Below are 19,489 nucleotides of genomic sequence, written 5' to 3' on the forward strand. Positions count from 1 at the left end.
TGTTGTACATTCAAATTTGGGAGAAGGCTGTGACTGAAAAATGTATGTGTAAGCATACGTGGGACTGGTTTCCCTCTAGTTGGCAAGCAACTCCTTTGGGGTGCAATTTACAGCCCCCAGGTCTGAATACGAGAGCCAGTATGTTGGAGACTGTTGGACCCGGTCCTTTGGGCAGGTTCACCCCATGACTTTTTTGCTTTTTCCTAGCCTGTTTTTGGAACCTGGATTGGTGATTTTAGGCCTCTGCACACTTTTTCACTGTGGTACAGTGTAAAGTGCGTGTGCTCTCTGTGAATGGATGGGGAGTGCAGGGTCGAGTTTGATATGTGTGAACTCGTGGTAAGGAATGCTGCAGAATGGTATATGCGGCATGGCTGTGTCTAGTCCAGAAGCGCCACTTTTAGAAGTTGGCATAATTGTGTAGTGAGTCTGCTGGCACGTGATTGGCTGATGGGCCTGGCCCAGGCCTGCTGGTAGATGGACTGTCTGGTGAGTAGGACGGGGTCTGCAGGGCCCCGGAGGAGGGGGTCTGAGTCAGCCGTAGATGAAAGGCCCCCATCTGCTGTCACGGATTGGAGGGAAGAGCTCTGGTGGTGCCAGGCTGTGCCTGTCAGCCCACCCTGCTGCCTCTCCCTTCTGATGGCCCACTGTCACCTCTGACCTGAGGCTGACAGGAGAGGGAAACCAGATACACCCAGGGCTTAGGGCTCGCTTACACAAAGACTTCAAAAGACTTTAAAGCCTTTTCTGTGTATAAGAAGGGGCTGTGTTCCCTTCCAATTTGTTCTTGTTTTCTGACTTGAATCTGCCAGGGGCGTGCTGCTGCTTGAGCTCAGGGGACTCCCTGAGTCCTGCCCAGCCCCAGGACTCCTGATGGACTTGCCTGGATTCCTGGGGGACCCCTCTGCCCTGCCTGGGCGGATGGGGGGGACTTGGCTTTGCCCCCCTGGGAAGCTCTGGGGCTCTGGCAGCATGGAGGAGCTGCATTGTCCTGTGGATAGCGCTGGAACTGGATTTCTAGCGCCTGGAGGCGCTGAGCTTCCCCCTGAGCGCTCTGCCTGTTTGCTAGCGCTATGGAGCGCTTGATTTCCCCCCAGCGCGTAGGAGCGCTTTATCCTTGGCCATAGCGCTTAGGAGCGCTTTATTGTGTCCTGTTTATTTGATGGAGTGGGCCGATCGAGTGCCTACCTCGATTTATTCTTTGTTTAAAGAAGCCGGTGCCCACCCGGCAATTGCCTCCCTTTCACCGCCGCCGCCCGGGCTTGGAAGCGCCTGAGGAACCGAAGGCGCCGCGCTCTCATTGGCTGAGAGAGCCGAGCCCCCTCACCAACGCCGCGACGGGATAGGCCCGTGCGGCGCAGCGTCATGGCCCCTGTCGGGCCGTGATTGGAAGAGGAGAGGAGACTCGTCATCGGGGCCGCGACGGGATTGGCTGGTCGAGGCGGCCCCGGGAAGCTGAGATAGGCTGGGGCGGCGCGTGTGTGGAGAGAGGGGAAGATGGCGGCCGTTGCGGGGCTCCCGTGGTCGAGAGGGAGCCCCGAGAGAAGGGAAAAGCCTGGCTGCCTCGTCGCCGGTCTCCCGTGTGGAGAGGGAGACAGGACCTGCTAGGCGCCGAGAGAGGTGCCGGCCGCCGGGAGGACGCCGCAGAGAGCGGCGTGACGATGGAGTCCTCCCCCCCGCAGCAGAGTCGGTGAGTGAAGGGCTGTGGGGGAGGAAGCTCCGTGCGGTGCCGGTCGAGGCACAGAGTCAGGGCGGCCCCGGTTGGCAGCGGGTCGCCCCAACGTAGTCTAAAGCCCAGAGAGGCTCAAGGGGCCTCATCTTGTTGGCGAGCCCTGAGGCTCGTAGGGGCACAATGGACTTTGGTGCATCTAGGGCGGCCCCAGTTGGCAGTGGGTCGCCCCAACGTGCGTGAGCCCAGAGAAGCTCAGAGGGGCCATATTTTGTTTAAGAGCCAGATGGCTCCAACGCCCCCCAGCTGTTTCAGAGCCTGTGTGGCTCCAACCTTTTGCGCAGTTCGTTCTAGGGCCAGTGAGGGCCCCGGCGCAGTTTTGAATCTCCAGCTGCCCAGCAGTTAGTGGGCAGCTGCCCCGTTTAGGCGCAATTTCAGGAGAGAGTCCCTGTGTGGGACAGCGAGGGCACCGTGGTGCCAGGCCTTCCCAGCTGCGCAGCACTTAGTGCCAGCTGCAACGTTTAGGCCCTTGTGAGTGTTCCCAGGGGCCCAGCAAGTCGTGGGCCCCTGCATCGTTTAGGCCCCTGACATTGAGACTCAGGGCGTTCTAGCCCCAACAAGGCCAGTTGGCCTAGGGACTGCCACAGGTGGTGGCTTATGTAGGTTTTGCGCAATTGTATGGTTCTTGCACCTCTGAATGTGATTTCTTGCATCATGTCTTATTCCTGCACCTCTGAATGTTTTTAGACATCATGTGACTATTGCGCTACTGTATTATTCTGGTACCTCTGAATGTAATTTTATTGCATCATGTGCTTTATTCTTAACACCGCTGAATGTGTAGGTTTATGCATTATGTGTTTTTCTTGACTACTCCTCTGAATGTATATTTATGCATCATGGGTAATGTGTCCTTTCTTAGATCCCTAAAACGCTGTGTGCTACTTAGGTGGTTTTTAGTTTACTACTCCTCTGAATGTGTTTCATACATCATGGGTAATGTGTTCTTTCTTAGACCCCTAAATGCTGTGTGATACTTAGGGGGTTGTTCTTTTTAGTACAGGTGGTCCTAGTGAGGTCCTGGTCCCCTGCGTGACAGTCTCCTAAGGGGTTAGGGTTGCGTAGGTGGTACTTACCTGTTCCCAGTAGTTACTGGATGTGATCTATAACTGTTACTTTGTGTTACGGTGAAGTTTATATACTTTTATTCTAATTACTGACAAGTATTTCTATATCTGCGAAGTGCTGATTCAGACAGTGGCCCATGTGGCCCTGTCTTGTAAATAATCCCTTGTGAATATTGCCGTGCCAGTTGGCACAATGTACATGTGTAATTTCTATCTGATATGTTTTGACAATACAAAAGTTATTTTAATATAACCTTGTGTGGAGTCTCTTTTGTGGTGTACCTAGTATGTTGTTGCTGTTGTGCGCTGACGCAAATGCTTTACACATCGCCTCCGAGTTTAGCCTAGACTGCTCGTGCCAAGCTACCTAGAGGGTGAGCAGGAGGTTATCCTGGCGTGTGACTTCCTTGCCCTGACTGGAATGGTGGTTTCTGCCTGGCTTTGGCATCAGCCTTAGCCTACCAGAAATAGCCGGTTTCCTACATTGTTGGTCAGCGGTGCGGATTTGGACTTGTATTTGCACAGTGCCATAGCAACAACTGGCTACATTACAAAAACTCTGCGTTTTTCAGATAGTCACATATTTGGGATTATTGTTTTTGATTTTGTTTTTCCTCAAGAGTGTCATTTTCAGATGGTGTTCCTGCGCTTTATGTTTAGTGGCAGGTGAGAGAAAATGACAGGGCGGGACGCCAGTAGAGAGGGGAGGTTCCCATAGATTAGGAATCCCTTGCTGGATCCAGTGTCCAACTCCTATTCCTGTCCCTGTGTGGGTAGATGGAAGAGAGGGAGGGTGGAGGAGAAATTGCTTACTCAGGAGGGTGGTTATTCCCTGAGTGTAGTGTGTGTGTCTGGATTCCCCCGTATGGTAGGATCCAGTGGTGGCAGCTTAAATGTGTCCAGTGCGTGTAGTCCCATTCCCAGTTCCCAGAGTATGGTGCCTGGTGCTCAGTAAGAGGGTGACAGGTTGAGAGTCAGAGGCAGTGAGGAACTGTCTCACCAGTCTGGAGGGGGAGTGTGTGGATGAGCGGTGTCTTGAACTGGAGGAGTTCGTGTGAGTTTTTTTGTAAGGAGCTTGCACGTGAGGTGTACCTCTGGTGGTGTGCAGGACGTCCTGCAGAGGCATTGGACAAGAAGGTGGATGTCTGGCGGTGCGCTGGATGTCTTACAGAGACATTAGGGAGTGATTCTAACAGTAGTGGCTTGTGTATCTGATGATCCTGTGTAGGTGAAGAGGTTCATGTGTAGCCCGGCTAAGTCCCATTAGGATGGTAGGGGTGTAGGGGCTCACGTCCTGTCTCAGTGGAGGCGGAGTGAGTGTGGGACGGTGTGTCCCACGTTGGCCCGAAACCCTGTCTCAGGGCCTGGAGGGTTCCCTAAGGGAGCGCCAGGTCAGGGGCCTAGGCTGTACTTATAAGTCATTTGAGGAGGATCTTCCTGTGTCTAGAGGACGGGGAGTGTCTGTAACAAGAACTCCGGCGGTCCTAGTGTTGGGCTGTACCGCTCCTAAGTGGAGGGTGCAGAAGTCCTGGTTCGCTGGGCATTTGACCGTCTAGAGTGCTTGACCATTTGTGGGGCCTCTGGAGGTCGTTCCCCGAGGAGGGGGGAGGCCAGGTTCAGGTTCAGCCTGACCTGGAGGGAAGGGCATCGGTAATCAGTGTCCTGACCGGTTGTTGACTTCCAGGGGTACCGCTCCAAGGTGGGAGGGTGCAGAACTCTGGAGGGGGGTGCAGAGGGACGGTGTCCTTACTTCTGACCCCGGTGGGAGGAAAGTGTGTTGCTGATACGCTGCTAGCGTGTGCTCTGTCTAGCCTGGAACATACTGAGAATCACCCTGTGATAGGGAGTACTGGAGGAGAGTGTGTCGCTGATACGCCGCTGGCGTGTGCTCTGTCTAGCATGAGACATACTGGGCCTGTAATAGTGGAACTGGAAGGGGGTGCAGAAGGACGGTGTACTTCTGACCCCGGTACAACTTGAGGGTTTAAATCCTAGGTTGGGAGATTAGGTAGCTTCCAGGTCAAGAGGAATCTCTACCCAAGTAGATCAGCTGAAGAGACTGAGGGGGCTGCCCTTGCTGTGTGTTCTGGGGCCCACCTGCAGTTTGTTGTTTCCACTAAGGTAGAGGAAAGGGGGCTTTGCTGTGTGCGGTGTCCCCCCCCCCCCCACCTGCTTGAAGAGGGACTGTGCTGTGTGCTTTGGACCTCAGAAGTGAAAAAGTTTCCAGGTGGTAGACCAGTGACGGAGTGAGGTCCTGATCTGGTAGGAGAATTGTGTTCTGGTGAGTGCTTCCCTGTGAGGGTGCGGGAACACAGGAGTAGAGGTAGGGTGGGGGCATGCTTGCCCGTGACCTCTAGTCAGCCTGAGGGTGTGGTCCCTAGGTTGTAGGATCAGTGGTAGTGTAGCTACCCTGAGAGAGAGAGTGGAGATTGGCTATTGTGTGCCAGGGGCTTCTGCCCCCACTCTGTGGATTGTTTAGGACCTGTGATATTTGGATGGCCTAGGGCCTGGTCCTGGCTGTGGATGACTAGTGTGTACCAGTGGGGTATCCTAGTTGTGTCAGAGAGCTTTTGTTGAGGGAAATCCCTGTGGGTTCAGAGTGGCGAAAAACTGGAAGGTGGCCCTGCCCTGCAGGCCCGTTTCCGTGGTTTTGTCGCCCAAAGCATTGAAGACCATCAGTGTAGTGATTGGTCTACCCTGCGTTTTGGCTGGAAGGGGGATGTGTTGGACCCGGTCCTTTGGGCAGGTTCACCCCGTGACTTTTTTGCTTTTTCCTAGCCTGTTGTTGGAACCTGGATTGGTGATTTTAGGCCTCTGCGCACTTTTTCACTGTGGTACAGTGTAAAGTGCGTGTGCTCTCTGTGAATGGATGGGGAGTGCAGGGTCGAGTTTGATATGTGTGAACTCGTGGTAAGGAATGCTGCAGAATGGTATATGCGGCATGGCTGTGTCTAGTCCAGAAGCGCCACTTTTAGAAGTTGGCATAATTGTGTAGTGAGTCTGCTGGCACGTGATTGGCTGATGGGCCTGGCCCAGGCATGCCTAGGCCTGCTGGTAGATGGACTGTCTGGTGAGTAGGACGGGGTCTGCAGGGCCCCGGAGGAGGGGGTCTGAGTCAGCCGTAGATGAAAGGCCCCCATCTGCTGTCACGGATGGGAGGGAAGAGCTCTGGTGGTGCCAGGCTGTGCCTGTCAGCCCACCCTGCTGCCTCTCCCTTCTGATGGCCCACTGTCACCTCTGCCCTGAGGCTGACAGGAGAGGGAAACCAGATACACCCAGGGCTTAGGGCTCGCTTACACAAAGACTTCAAAGCCTTTTCTGTGTATAAGAAGGGGCTGTGTTCCCTTCCAATTTGTTCTTGTTTTCTGACTTGAATCTGCCAGGGGCGTGCTGCTGCTTGAGCTCAGGGGACTCCCTGAGTCCTGCCCAGCCCCTGGACTCCTGATGGACTTGCCTGGATTCCTGGGGGACCCCTCTGCCCTGCCTGGGCGGATGGGGGGACTTGGCTTTGCCCCCCTGGGAAGCTCTGGGGCTCTGGCAGCATGGAGGAGCTGCATTGTCCTGTGGATAGCGCTGGAACTGGATTTCTAGCACCTGGAGGCGCTGAGCTTCCCCCTGAGCGCTCTGCCTGTTTGCTAGCGCTATGGAGCGCTTGATTTCCCCCCAGCGCGTAGGAGCGCTTTATCCTTGGCCATAGCGCTTAGGAGCGCTTTATTGTGTCCTGTTTATTTGATGGAGTGGGCCGATCGAGTGCCTACCTCGATTTATTCTTTGTTTAAAGAAGCCGGTGCCCACCCGGCAATTGCCTCCCTTTCACCGCCGCCGCCCGGGCTTGGAAGCGCCTGAGGAACCGAAGGCGCCGCGCTCTCATTGGCTGAGAGAGCCGAGCCCCCTCACCAACGCCGCGACGGGATAGGCCCGTGCGGCGCAGCGTCATGGCCCCTGTCGGGCCGTGATTGGAGGAGGAGAGGAGACTCGTCATCGGGGCCGCGACGGGATTGGCTGGTCGAGGCGGCCCCGGGAAGCTGAGAAAGGCTGGGGCGGCGCGTGTGTGGAGAGAGGGGAAGATGGCGGCCGTTGCGGGGCTCCCGTGGTCGAGAGGGAGCCCCGAGAGAAGGGAAAAGCCTGGCTGCCTCGTCGCCGGTCTCCCGTGTGGAGAGGGAGACCGGACCTGCTAGGCGCCGAGAGAGGTGCGGCCGCCGGGAGGACGCCGCAGAGAGCGGCGCGACGATGGAGTCCTCCCCCCGCAGCAGAGTCGGTGAGTGAAGGGCTGTGGGGGAGGAAGCTCCGTGCGGTGCCGGTCGAGGCACAGAGTCAGGGCGGCCCCGGTTGGCAGCGGGTCGCCCCAACGTAGTCTAAAGCCCAGAGAGGCTCAAGGGGCCTCATCTTGTTGGCGAGCCCTGAGGCTCGTAGGGGCACAATGGACTTTGGTGCATCTAGGGCGGCCCCAGTTGGCAGTGGGTCGCCCCAACGTGCGTGAGCCCAGAGAAGCTCAGAGGGGCCATATTTTGTTTAAGAGCCAGATGGCTCCAACGCCCCCCAGCTGTTTCAGAGCCTGTGTGGCTCCAACCTTTTGCGCAGTTCGTTCTAGGGCCAGTGAGGGCCCCGGCGCAGTTTTGAATCTCCAGCTGCCCAGCAGTTAGTGGGCAGCTGCACCGTTTAGGCGCAATTTCAGGAGAGAGTCCCTGTGTGGGACAGCGAGGGCACCGTGGTGCCAGGCCTTCCCAGCTGCGCAACACTTAGTGCCAGCTGCAACGTTTAGGCCCTTGTGAGTGTTCCCAGGGGCCCAGCAAGTCGTGGGCCCCTGCATCGTTGAGGCCCCTGACATTGAGACTCAGGGCGTTCTAGCCCCAACAAGGCCAGTTGGCCTAAGGACTGCCACAGGTGGTGGCTTATGTAGGTTTTGCGCAATTGTATGGTTCTTGCACCTCTGAATGTGATTTCTTGCATCATGTCTTATTCCTGCACCTCTGAATGTTTTTAGACATCCTGTGACTATTGCGCTACTGTATTATTCTGGTACCTCTGAATGTAATTTTATTGCATCATGTGCTTTATTCTTAACACCGCTGAATGTGTAGGTTTATGCATTATGTGTTTTTCTTGACTACTCCTCTGAATGTATATTTATGCATCATGGGTAATGTGTCCTTTCTTAGACCCCTAAAACGCTGTGTGCTACTTAGGTGGTTTTCCTTTACTACTCCTCTGAATGTGTTTCATACATCATGGGTAATGTGTTCTTTCTTAGACCCCTAAATGCTGTGTGATACTTAGGGGGTTGTTCTTTTTAGTACAGGTGGTCCTAGTGAGGTCCTGGTCCCCTGCGTGACAGTCTCCTAAGGGGTTAGGGTTGCGTAGGTGGTACTTACCTGTTCCCAGTAGTTACAGGATGTGATCTATAACTGTTACTTTGTGTTACGGTGAAGTTTATATACTTTTATTCTAATTACTGACAAGTATTTCTATATCTGCGAAGTGCTGATTCAGACAGTGGCCCATGTGGCCCTGTCTTGTAAATAATCCCTTGTGAATATTGCCGTGCCAGTTGGCACAATGTACATGTGTAATTTCTATCTGATATGTTTTGACAATACAAAAGTTATTTTAATATAACCTTGTGTGGAGTCTCATTTGTGGTGTACCTAGTATGTTGTTGCTGTTGTGCGCTGACGCAAATGCTTTACACATCGCCTCCGAGTTTAGCCTAGACTGCTCGTGCCAAGCTACCTAGAGGGTGAGCAGGAGGTTATCCTGGCGTGTGACTTCCTTGCCCTGACTGGAATGGTGGTTTCTGCCTGGCTTTGGCATCAGCCTTAGCCTACCAGAAATAGCCGGTTTCCTACAGAGACTTATCTTAAACACTTAACTGTGTGTGACTCCAAAAGTTTCTGAGGCTGGCAGAAATACTCCACACTTGTTTTCTAGGTTATAGAACAGTGTAACTATATACTCTGATCCCCATGCGTTGAACATACAAGACCGATTCGCCCCACTGAGAGAGTGTGCAGGTGTTTTCTAACTTGCAATAATAGACTGACAGAATTAACATTTGTGATGTTTGTTTCTCTGCAGGACTTATCCACGGCCTCATGAGTATCTCGACATCTCCGATCTTCCCAAAAGCTGGGACTGGCGTAATATCAATGGAACAAACTACGTCAGCACTACCAGAAATCAGCACATCCCCCAGTACTGCGGATCTTGTTGGGCTCACGGCAGCACCAGTGCTATGGCAGGTACTGAAGTGGTGGTAATTCTTATTGGAACACTTCTCTGTGGATGTCACGTATTTTTCGTTTATGACTGTCCTCTTCATACACTCGCTACAACAGTGACTCTTCCAAGGGCTGACCTCTTTCAGCAAGTGGGCAGTTTCTGTCCCTTTCATTCAGTCACTACCCTAGACCTACCTGAGGAGGGGGTCATTGTTTAGTCCTGTAGTGATCAATGAACTGCTGCCTACTCCTATTCAGCTCTCCTAGATGTACCTGGTGGCCATGATGGTCACACTAGAGACGAATAAGAATAAAATGGACTGTCCACAGTAGACTAGTCTTCACACCCACAAGTATATAGGGGGCTGGTACCCACAGAATCAACAAATTTCCTATTGCCAAGAAGGTGTGACGGCTCATAAACCTTAAGGTCACTTCACTCCTCTTTGGCGACCACGGTAGGCTGTGTCAGCCAATACGGAGACAATTGTCGAGCATGCCCAGACTAGTTCCATGCTGTAAATGGAGGTAAATAAGTCTCACAGAGATGTTGCATCACCTCAGTGGAACTTATCTTGGCAAGACATCTTCTCACACTTCATAAAATAAATGGTCCAACTGGCACATCTTCTTTGCTCATCAGTGCATATAGGACCATCTCTGCAGGAACAGCACAGATTCATGCATGGGTGTGTGCGACAGCAGATAACACCTTTATGGAAGTAATGCAAAATAAACAGCATTATCAGTGCATCACTCGTTCACTATGGAAGAGAACCCTGTATGAACAAGTCTAGTACAAGTAGACATGCGATTCGGTAGTTCATACCGAAGGCACCTGTGCAAATTGACATATATAGGGCCTCTATAGAAACTGGTTATACACAGGCAACAGAATGATAACTAATTACCAACGTTTGCTTATTTTCAGTTCTGATTCCCAGGATCAAGCGCTTCGTAAATTTGAAATTTCTATTTATTTCACATTGTCTCTATTAGGCCAATGGAAAATACTTGCAAAGTTACTGATGGAATGGTGAATGGCTCGAGTGCTAAAAATCACCCAGGCCTAAATTCATTTAAATTAATTTCTCATTAAATTCTTGCATTACTGCTTCAAGGTTAGTTTTGCCAACACAATTACCGTGCAATGGAAATTAACACAAATTTTGAAAAAAATAGCCCGCTAAGGTGCAGTAAAAAATATATGTTCTTTCATCTCCACTTAAAGAGGTTCCCTCCTGCTGCCTGTTTTTCTTGATATTCCGATTCTGAATACACACCCTAAAATATGCTTTGGGTAAATTCATTTTAACTGAAGCACACTCACTTAATTTCCCATTGAAAATGCACTTCCAACAAGTTTTGCTAGGATTTTCTAGAGAACTGAAGGTTAAGGGGCGGCTGTTTTCAGGGTTGGAGATCTGCCTTGGTTCCTTCGTAATTATGGGGAAATACTAGTTTAGTACTACTATTGCTACTTATTTTGGGGGGGGGTCTGTCACTTTTTGCAAAGTATTGCTCAATTGAAATATTGTACCTGTTCACTGAATATCGCAGATCGCATCAACATCAAGCGGAAGGGAGCCTGGCCCTCATCCTACCTGTCTGTCCAACACATCATCGACTGCGGCAATTCAGGCTCCTGCGAGGGGGGCGACCACGGAGGCGTCTGGGAGTATGCACACGATCACGGGATCCCTGATGAGACTTGCAACAACTACCAAGCCAAGGATCAGCGTAAGAGACAAAATCCTCCTTTCAGGACCCTAGTGTGATTGATTGAGTGAGAGAATGCTGTGGAGAGGAGGTAAAAAGGTAAACCACGCATATCGCAGGATTTTTTTTTTTTGCATCTCCATTATAATTTGCATCTGACCAGTGGTGTCAGTTTCCATTTGGTGAGCTTTGAGTGTATGAGTGTTCAGAGTTTTGTACTATAGTCCCAATAAACCTTCTAGGGTAAACATTGTACTTCTTAAAACCTTCACACCTTCCTACTTGACTGTAGCACTGGATTTGCCCTTCTGTCATGTTCTTATTGGCTGGTGTAGCTGCCTTTACCAAACATAGGGCCATATGTATCAAGCTAATTAGCATTCGCAAAGGCCGAAATTCGCCGAATTTCGGCCTTTGCGAATGCTAATTTGCTAAATGGTATGTATGTAACATTTTTGCTACAAAATAAGGAATCGCAAAATTTGCTATTCCTTATTTTGCGATTGCACATAAGGAATCGCAAATTATGCGATTCCTTAAATGCAATTTATCAAAGAAAAATTATTTTAAAAATGCCCATAAGGAGGAGGAGCTACGCTAGGAATCAAGATGGCCGCGTAAGCTCCCGGCTCCGCCGACCTCCGCCAGCAGCTCGAATATCCTGCTTCTAATCCTGAACTCACGCCAGATTTCCGTGTTCATGAAGTTTTTCTGCTTCTGATGGTACAATCCCGAGTTTTCTACCTCATCAATTGACGATGATACGCCGTGTTTCTACTCTCGGCCTAACAGCGTGCGGAAGCCGGGCCCTCGATTTCTAGCCTATCCGGGTCGGAAGTGATCAACATCGGCCGTGAGACCTGGACTGAGCCCGGTCTCCCGAAGTATGCCGTGCACTTGTTGATTTTAAGTACGATCCTGTGAGTGGTCTGCACCGAGGACACACCAACGTGCCGCACCGGCTGCCGTGGGCGAGGTCTGGAGCCCGGAGACCTTGCTAACCTCCGGGGTCGACGGGCCGGGCCCTCGCTGACGGCGAAGGTGTGTTCTGCTAGACGAGGGGCGCCCACTGTTTGACATCGGATTTGCGTAGCCTCTTACCCCGGAGTGGCCGGCCTACGGGGTTCAAGTCCTGCTCTGTCGCCTATTGAGAGGGGATGGAGTGGACGGAAGGCACGCCATCGCTACAGGCTGTCATGGCCGCCATCGGGGCGCTCCATTCGCATACCATTGCTGTGTTCCGGACTCTGATCGTGAAATTTGACGATATCCTGGGACCGGAGGACGATTCCTTTTTGAGTTTCCAGCTAGCTGTGGTACCGGCGGTGCACTGCACGTCTGAGATCGAGGTCCCCGTGTTGATCCCGGATTTACTGAGCCTCGGCGATTCCCAATTAACATAAAGCCAGCCAGTGAATATCTCCATCTTCTCCTGTTCGATTCTGCTGCCGCCTATTGCAGCTATAGTCGGCTTTCTTTGTGGTAATAAGTTCCTTTGTGACTGTTTGAGATATTTGCTGCTCTCGGACATCTTTTCTGGTTCAATTGGTGGACATTGTGAACTTTTATCCTGTTTTCGATCCGGCTGCACTGACGTGAACTTTTATGAACGCTTTGCCTTTTCCTTCAAGATGGCGGCTCGAGTGAAAACGACTCTTCTGAATGACCGTACTGGCCAGGGCTGAATTTGATCGCTGGGGTTTGTTTCAATGACTTTATGCAATGCCGGGGTTGTGACGGGAGTTGGGTGGTAATTGATTATACTCCCCCCGACTGGTTTTTATATTTTGCTGCATACTAGTTTTACTACGTTTTGGGGTGGTCGCTACTGGCGGGGGGCACGGGAGACCGGGAGTGTGTTTGCTTTCTCCTCCTCCACTTTCTCTCTTTTTCCCTTCTTTTAGGGTAGTTCTTGGGCGACAGGCATGCTGCTAGTGGGGTTAGGCCGTAGCCATTGCAGGGGTGCAGGGTGGGGGGTAGGGGAGTTTTTTTTTATTTTTCCTTTGTTTTGTTCTATGGCCCCTTTTTTCTTTCCTTTTTCCTTTCCACGAGAGATGGGCTGTTTATTCTCCAATGATCCTTTATTGTCCGGGTGTCTACTCTATCGTTAATTATCCTGTGTTCTTGAGGGCGGGGCCTGGCGGGTGGGGTTGTTTTTGGATCGTCTACTAGATTGTTTATTCTTCTTTCCCTGATATGCCTACTAGCGATTTACCGTATGTTTCTCACGATGATTCTTTGTATATGTATCCCCCCGCCTGTCCTTGCTCTGCATTTTATTATTTGACACCCGATATTTGTACTGCCTACTCTTGTCTTACTGTTAAAATAAAAAATATATAAAAAAAAAAATGCCCATAAGGATTCGCAAATTACCACCAACTTCCAGTTGGTGGTAAGTTGCGAATTCTTTAATAAAAGCTATTTTAAAAAAAAACAAAGGTGCCATATGACGCTCATACATGCCCTTATGGCATGTATGTGCACCATATGCCCCCACATGTCATTTTCAGGGGTGCAGCAGGGTGTTCTTGAGACACCCCTGCACCCTTGAAAATATTCCTAATTTGCGATCAGCAAATTGCTAATCGCAAATTTCCCCTTCATTCCTATGGGCCTCCTGGCCCATAGAAATGAATGGGTAATTTGCGATTAGCAATTTGCTAATCGCAAATTAGGAATGTTAAGGAATCGCTATAAAAATGCGATTTTTTACATACATACCATTTTGCGAATTCTAAATAGTGATTCCTTAAAAATCGCTATTTAGAATTCGCAAAACGGAACTATGATACATATGGCCCATAGTACACAGAGCAACGTGTTGGGAAAAAGAAAAAGGCCGTAGAACTGCTGGGTAAGTTCACCCTAACCAGAAGGCCCATTTGGGGAGTGGTCCAAAAAGACCCCCTCAGGCAATAAAATGTATACAAATATTTTTGAGGCAGAGTTTGCCTATCAAATGATCAGTTTGCGAATCCTGGACCCTACAAGGGTTGGCCACCCGCAGTATTGGGAGGCAATCCCTGCGGCTAACCTCAGTACACATGCTGAAGGTTGGGCCCAGAAGGACTTGGCCACCTGGGATGGGTTGGATGTGGGGAACGTCCTTTACAACGAAGTACCGTTACGACGCAGGTTTAACAACTAAAGTCATTACAACGACTTTCGCTGGAGGGTGCTCTAGGATAGGTAATAGTTTAATTTACTATCCAACACCTTCCCTACTATCCACGGGGACTGGAGTTGGAATAGTAAATTAAACTATTCACTATCCAGCGCCCCCCAACGCAAGTCGTTGTAACGACTTGCGTTGTAAAACCTGCGTCGTAACGGTACGTGCTGTAAAAGCATGCGCTGTACCGTCATACATCCGTTGGATGTGAGATTAAACTCAGTGGCCGAGCCCCGCTGCACATTGTTAAAGAAATCTGTACAAAGTGGGGTGCGGGGCTAGCCTTGGCCCAGGCCCTGCTGCCAACCTCCGCTGCCCACTGTAAACGGCGTTGAGCAGTGGAATGAACACAGGTCTGCATGAAGGCCAGGCCCTCCAGCCAACTTCCACTGTTGAAGGTGAAGGGGTTAGTCCGTCACAGTGTTAGACACGGTGTGGCCATGCACGGCAAGAGTTAGCCGTCTGCAGGGCGTTGGGCACAGGGCCTGGCTGCGTGTGTGCAGCGGCGGTTGACTGCATGGAGAGTTGTGGGAAGGGAACTTTTGGATGCAAAATATAATCAAAACTCAAAATTCACTGAAAAAAAACCAAGCGGTTAAAGTGACTTATGGTGGGGTTGTTATAGCATCTTAACATGTTTAAAATACCTCCGAAATTCACCTAAAACACCACAGCTAAAGTTAAGTTATGAGTACAAATTAGAACTGGAAACCAAGAAATTCGCAAGTTATGGTTAGGATCACAATTCGTAACTTGCACATCAGCCAAGCAAAAGCAAATCGTAACTCACAAAAGAAACGCAATGCTTATGACCTCACAATAATTTCACCAATAAATAACACAGAAGAGTCAAATATTAAACAACATAATTAAACCAATAAATGACAGTACATTCATAGTCAAAATGTTAAGTCTAATGTGATATGTAGTCTTTTTTGCAAGATAACGTACATTTGTAATTGCATCTGTTCCAATATAAGTGAGGTCACAAACATTGCATTCGATGTGCCAGTTATGGTTTGCTTGGCTGGTGTGAGAGCTCTAGATTGTGCTCCTAACCACAGCTTGTGAATTTCAGTGGTTTTTCGGCTTTAATTCATAATCATAACTTAAATAGTGTAGCTCTTTAAATGGGCAGGTACTGTCCAGTACAGAATACTTCCAGTTCTTAAATTGGAAATGTAAAGTACCTGCACTTCACAGCACTGCTGCAATACATTTAATGGGAGAGTACTGGCACTTCTCAGGATAAAACTGGTACTATAAATAGTGAGTACCGGCAATTCTATATTTCCATTTAAAGCTGCATGTATGTATATATACATACATATTTGCCACCAACAGGAAATTATACTCCGCACTCCAGGAGTTTGAATTCATCAATATCTATACTTTATTTCACCATCACCAACGCGTTTCGACCATCAAGGTCTTGCTCACCATGATCAAGACCTTGATGGTCGAAACTCGTTGGTGATGGTGAAAGAAAGTATAGAGATTGATGAATTCAAATACCTGGAGTGCAGCGTATAATTTCCTGTATGTGGCAAATTGTTGCAGGGCTTAGCTACGCCCTGAACGCTAGCACCGGCCGGGTTGCGCGCTGGAATGAAGCTAATTGGTGTTGGTAGATACATGTACATATATACACATATATATATATATATATATATATGTACATATGTACATATATACATATATATATATACACACACACACATAACAGCACACAATTGCCATCTACAGCACTAAAACAAAAATCGCATTGAACGAAAACAAATGAATCCATGTAAGGGCAAAAACAGAGGCAAGGAGACCAAAATAATTAATAATTACTTTGATAATAATCCCGAAGTAATTATTAGCCCCAAACAAAAACACAGTTGGAATCCTTAGAGCTTCTTTAGAAATGTGATATCACCTCAGTCTCAGTGAAAAGTATTAGACATTTCACTAATCTACTGCACTGCGAACAATGGAATTCGATTTTGTATCATGTGTGCAACCATCAAATAGAAGCCCCACTCCAGTGATAATCCGAGTGCCCTATTCCAACATGGACTATTAACTGGACACCGCTCCAGTGCCATATTTCCACATACTACCTTCCCTACGCCACAATATCCCCTCGTGCCCACCCATGAATTGTGCTGCGAGACAATGGCACAACTATCATCTCCTCTTAGATAAATCACTTTTCCCTCCTTCCGGATGGGATTGTTGATGCATTGCTTCGAAACATCTTTTGGGAGTCACAGTTTTGCTTTACAACGATGAGCAATTTTAAAACTACTTTGTAGATTTGCCCAGGAACAGTGTTTAATTTGTAAAACAAAAAAAAATAAGCACCTGGTATCTAATCTGGAGACCTCTGCAGTTTGCATCACCCTTTGCCACTGCCAGCGTTACTAGTGACAGTAACTACATAACTACTCATCAACACACTACTACAAGTGTGACAATTCAGCCTATTCCAGGCCCTAACGCGATAAAAATGAGCTTGACCAGCATGTATTAGTTGTTTTTAATGCATACTGAATTAAAAAACATTTGCTGTTCTGTTCACCGCTAAATTATACAAGCAGCGCCACGATGTGGCATTTGTCATAAGTGCCAGTGTTGGCAATTAAGTGCCTGTGCAAAGAACCAGAAACCACTGGCTCAAATTAAGCACTGCCCAGGACTAGTAATATGAACTTCCCAAAAGGATGCAGAGTGACAGTCCCCTCTGGTGAGGGACCCTACACAGCCCTTGTGACTAATGTTACCTTTTCTCTTGCAGAGTGTAACGAGTTCAACCAGTGTGGAACCTGCGTCACATTTGGACAATGCCACTGGATCAAGAACTTCACGCTGTGGAAGGTTGGCGATTTTGGCAGTGTTAGCGGCAGAGAAAAGATGATGGCAGAGATTTATGCAAACGGTCCAATCAGGTTAGTAGGCTGAATCACAGATCCTCAAACCGGCGAAGCAGCTAGCTTCAGTTTTACACAAGACGTTTGATCTTGAGGTCAAGCTCTTTGTGAATATTTGAACGTTGAATCTCACCCAGCTCATTCACCGGGTAGGCAAGGGATCCTGCGACACTTGACAGTAAACAAATGTGAAACTCATACTTAGGTTTAATATTATTTTTTGAGGTTTGGGAAATGATATCTAATAATGGGAGGTTAAGAATATGTAGGATTCACACTGTTTACCAGACAAAGTTAATGTTTCTACGTTTAGGAAATACTTTAGAGGACGTTTTTAAACTTAATGCACCTAAGTGTAATGTTACATCAGAATTTGTAAGCATAAGCAACCAAGACAAGTGAACTCCAAGTGATATGTGCATGTGAATAAGGGGTTCACAATTAGTCATGAAAGGGAAAATAAACACTGCATAAAGTTCCTGACAGACCTGTGGGTGAACTGGCTAGTTAAGATATCACCCATTCTGGCCAAGAACTACAGCCCAGATTTACATAGAGTTTGCGCCAGGTTTGTGTTACCTTTTCGATGATGCTACAGCTTCTGCTGGAAGTTACAAGTCAATGCAAATCAAGATTTGCATTGGTTTGTAACCCAAAGTAATGCAACTCGGCACAATGAGCTGCCTTGCCTTACTTTGTGTCAAAGGGACTTTCCATGGGTGGTACATGGGTGCTCCCATGCAACCACCCACAGGTTTTGACACAAATCCCTGGTGTGTTTATAGGCAGCATGAAAGTCAGCCATTTTTATCCAGTATTAGGCAGTAGCCATGGTTCTCAGAAAGCTTCTTTCTTGCTGTGCCTATCCTAGCAGGGGAATCTGAGTTGTCCAAACTAAACTGTGGTACGTTGGGAAAGTGCAGTGTGCCATTCTCTGCAAGACTAGGGGGATGTTACAATGACACAGTAAAAAGGAAATTGTATGCAAGTTGTTACATAGGCAATGCATTATAGTTTCACTTTGTAATAGCCCCCGTTCTCCCCTTGCCTGTTTCAAGCTGTGGCATAATGGCGACTCCAAAGCTAGATGCCTACACCGGAGGGGTGTACGCTGAATATGACACAGAAGCCTTCGTGAATCATATCATATCCGTGGCTGGCTGGAGTGTCGACGAAAATGGGACAGAATACTGGATTGTCCGCAACTCGTGGGGTGAGCCTTGGGTAAGTGATATCAAAATAAGACCTCGATTGCATCTAAACATTCAGTGTATGTGTGCTCACCATTGACCTCATTTATAATTCAGGCCTCGATGGGACACAAGTAGGACATCACCATTCTGGTCAAAATAAAGATTCATTACAAATCATAAAATTAATGTAGGAAACCCGATTAAGAAACAAAAGCTTGTTCGTTTTTCAACATATTTTATACATGTGTATTTTGTATTGCAACTCCTCTGCAAAAAGACATTGTATATCGTAATATTTGGTGGATTTCTCTATAAGCGGTACTCGAAATGGAAATATAGAAGTGCAGGTGCACCTTATCTCAAAGTACTTATTTGCGTCTGATAAGTGCCTGTATTCTCTCACTAAAACCACTGCTGATGCTGTCCCTTCCAAATTAAAGAAGTACAGGTACTTAATACCTAAATTACCTCCCCATTTACAGCACAGTCTACAAGTTCCGCAGGCTGCTCAACTTCCCTATTTGCTTTACTCAAGCCGTCCACATTTTTAACCTACATCTTTTTAGGTCTCACCTAGCGATGCAGCGCTATGCGATGCTCGCCTAGGCGAGATATATTGTTGCCGACTTGCTTTGCGATGCAGGACAGGTGCACGCGTACGGCAAGTCCTGGACAAGAGCTGTGCACGCGTATCGTGCGAGCAGGAGTTGTAATAATGCCGCAAGCCGTGCGCGTGCACATCGACTGTCTGTGCTGAAGCTTAACAGACAGGAGATGTGCATGCGTACGGTTCACGTCTTTATCACAACTCCTTCTCTTACCATACGCTTGCACATGTCCTGTCCAGGAGCGGCGTCCAGCATGCCTCCCGCTCAACCCCACTCACTGTCTCTTGTGGAGACTCTGTGCTGCTCTCAGGCTGATCTCCTCAATAGCAGGGGGGGACTCCCCTCCTCACCCGGTCATGGCGCAGCAACATGTGGGGCTCCGTCTTGCTCACAGGAGCCCCGCCTGAAATCTTTCTCCGGCCGCACAATGCAGCATTCACAAAGGCGGGGTGGGCTCCCGCCGGACTTCCCTCTGCGGGGTGGGCTCCCGCCGGACTTCCCCCTGCGGGGTGGGCTACCGCCTCACTTCTCCAACACACAGGGCTCCCTCAGCTCACGGGAGCCCCGGACACTTCGGCTGCGCGCTCCATGCCCCAAGCAACTGGCGTCGTCGCAATCCTTAAGCAGTTTCTCTTTCTTAATGCGCACGCTCAGCTCGGGATGTCCTCAGTAGGTAAGAACTTTCCCTGTGCGTCTGGCGCTTGTTTTTTTTTTATCTAGCTTGGCTCTAAAAGTGATTTCGTTTGCAAGCTTGCTCTGTATCCTTCCTTTCACTCAGTCACTCATGCACTCCATTACTCCCCCTATTAGGCACTCACTCACTCTAGACCTACCCTACTTGGGGAGGGATCAAGCAAGCATTGCA

General features: G+C 49.0%; 1 protein-coding gene across 1 annotated transcript in view; it reads left to right on the forward strand.

Annotated features, from left to right (window-relative positions):
- Positions 1-19,489, forward strand: part of CTSZ (cathepsin Z) — a 76,227-nt gene that overhangs the window by 35,639 nt on the left and 21,099 nt on the right. The window contains exons 2-5 of the mRNA XM_078651834.1: positions 8,872-9,035; positions 10,575-10,754; positions 16,691-16,841; positions 17,882-18,047. Of these exons, the coding sequence (XP_078507960.1) occupies positions 8,872-9,035; positions 10,575-10,754; positions 16,691-16,841; positions 17,882-18,047 (661 nt within the window). The remainder of the gene's footprint in view (positions 1-8,871; positions 9,036-10,574; positions 10,755-16,690; positions 16,842-17,881; positions 18,048-19,489) is intronic.

Source organism: Lissotriton helveticus, chromosome 7 (assembly GCF_964261635.1).
Source record: "Lissotriton helveticus chromosome 7, aLisHel1.1, whole genome shotgun sequence".
Classification (NCBI taxonomy): domain Eukaryota; kingdom Metazoa; phylum Chordata; class Amphibia; order Caudata; family Salamandridae; genus Lissotriton; species Lissotriton helveticus.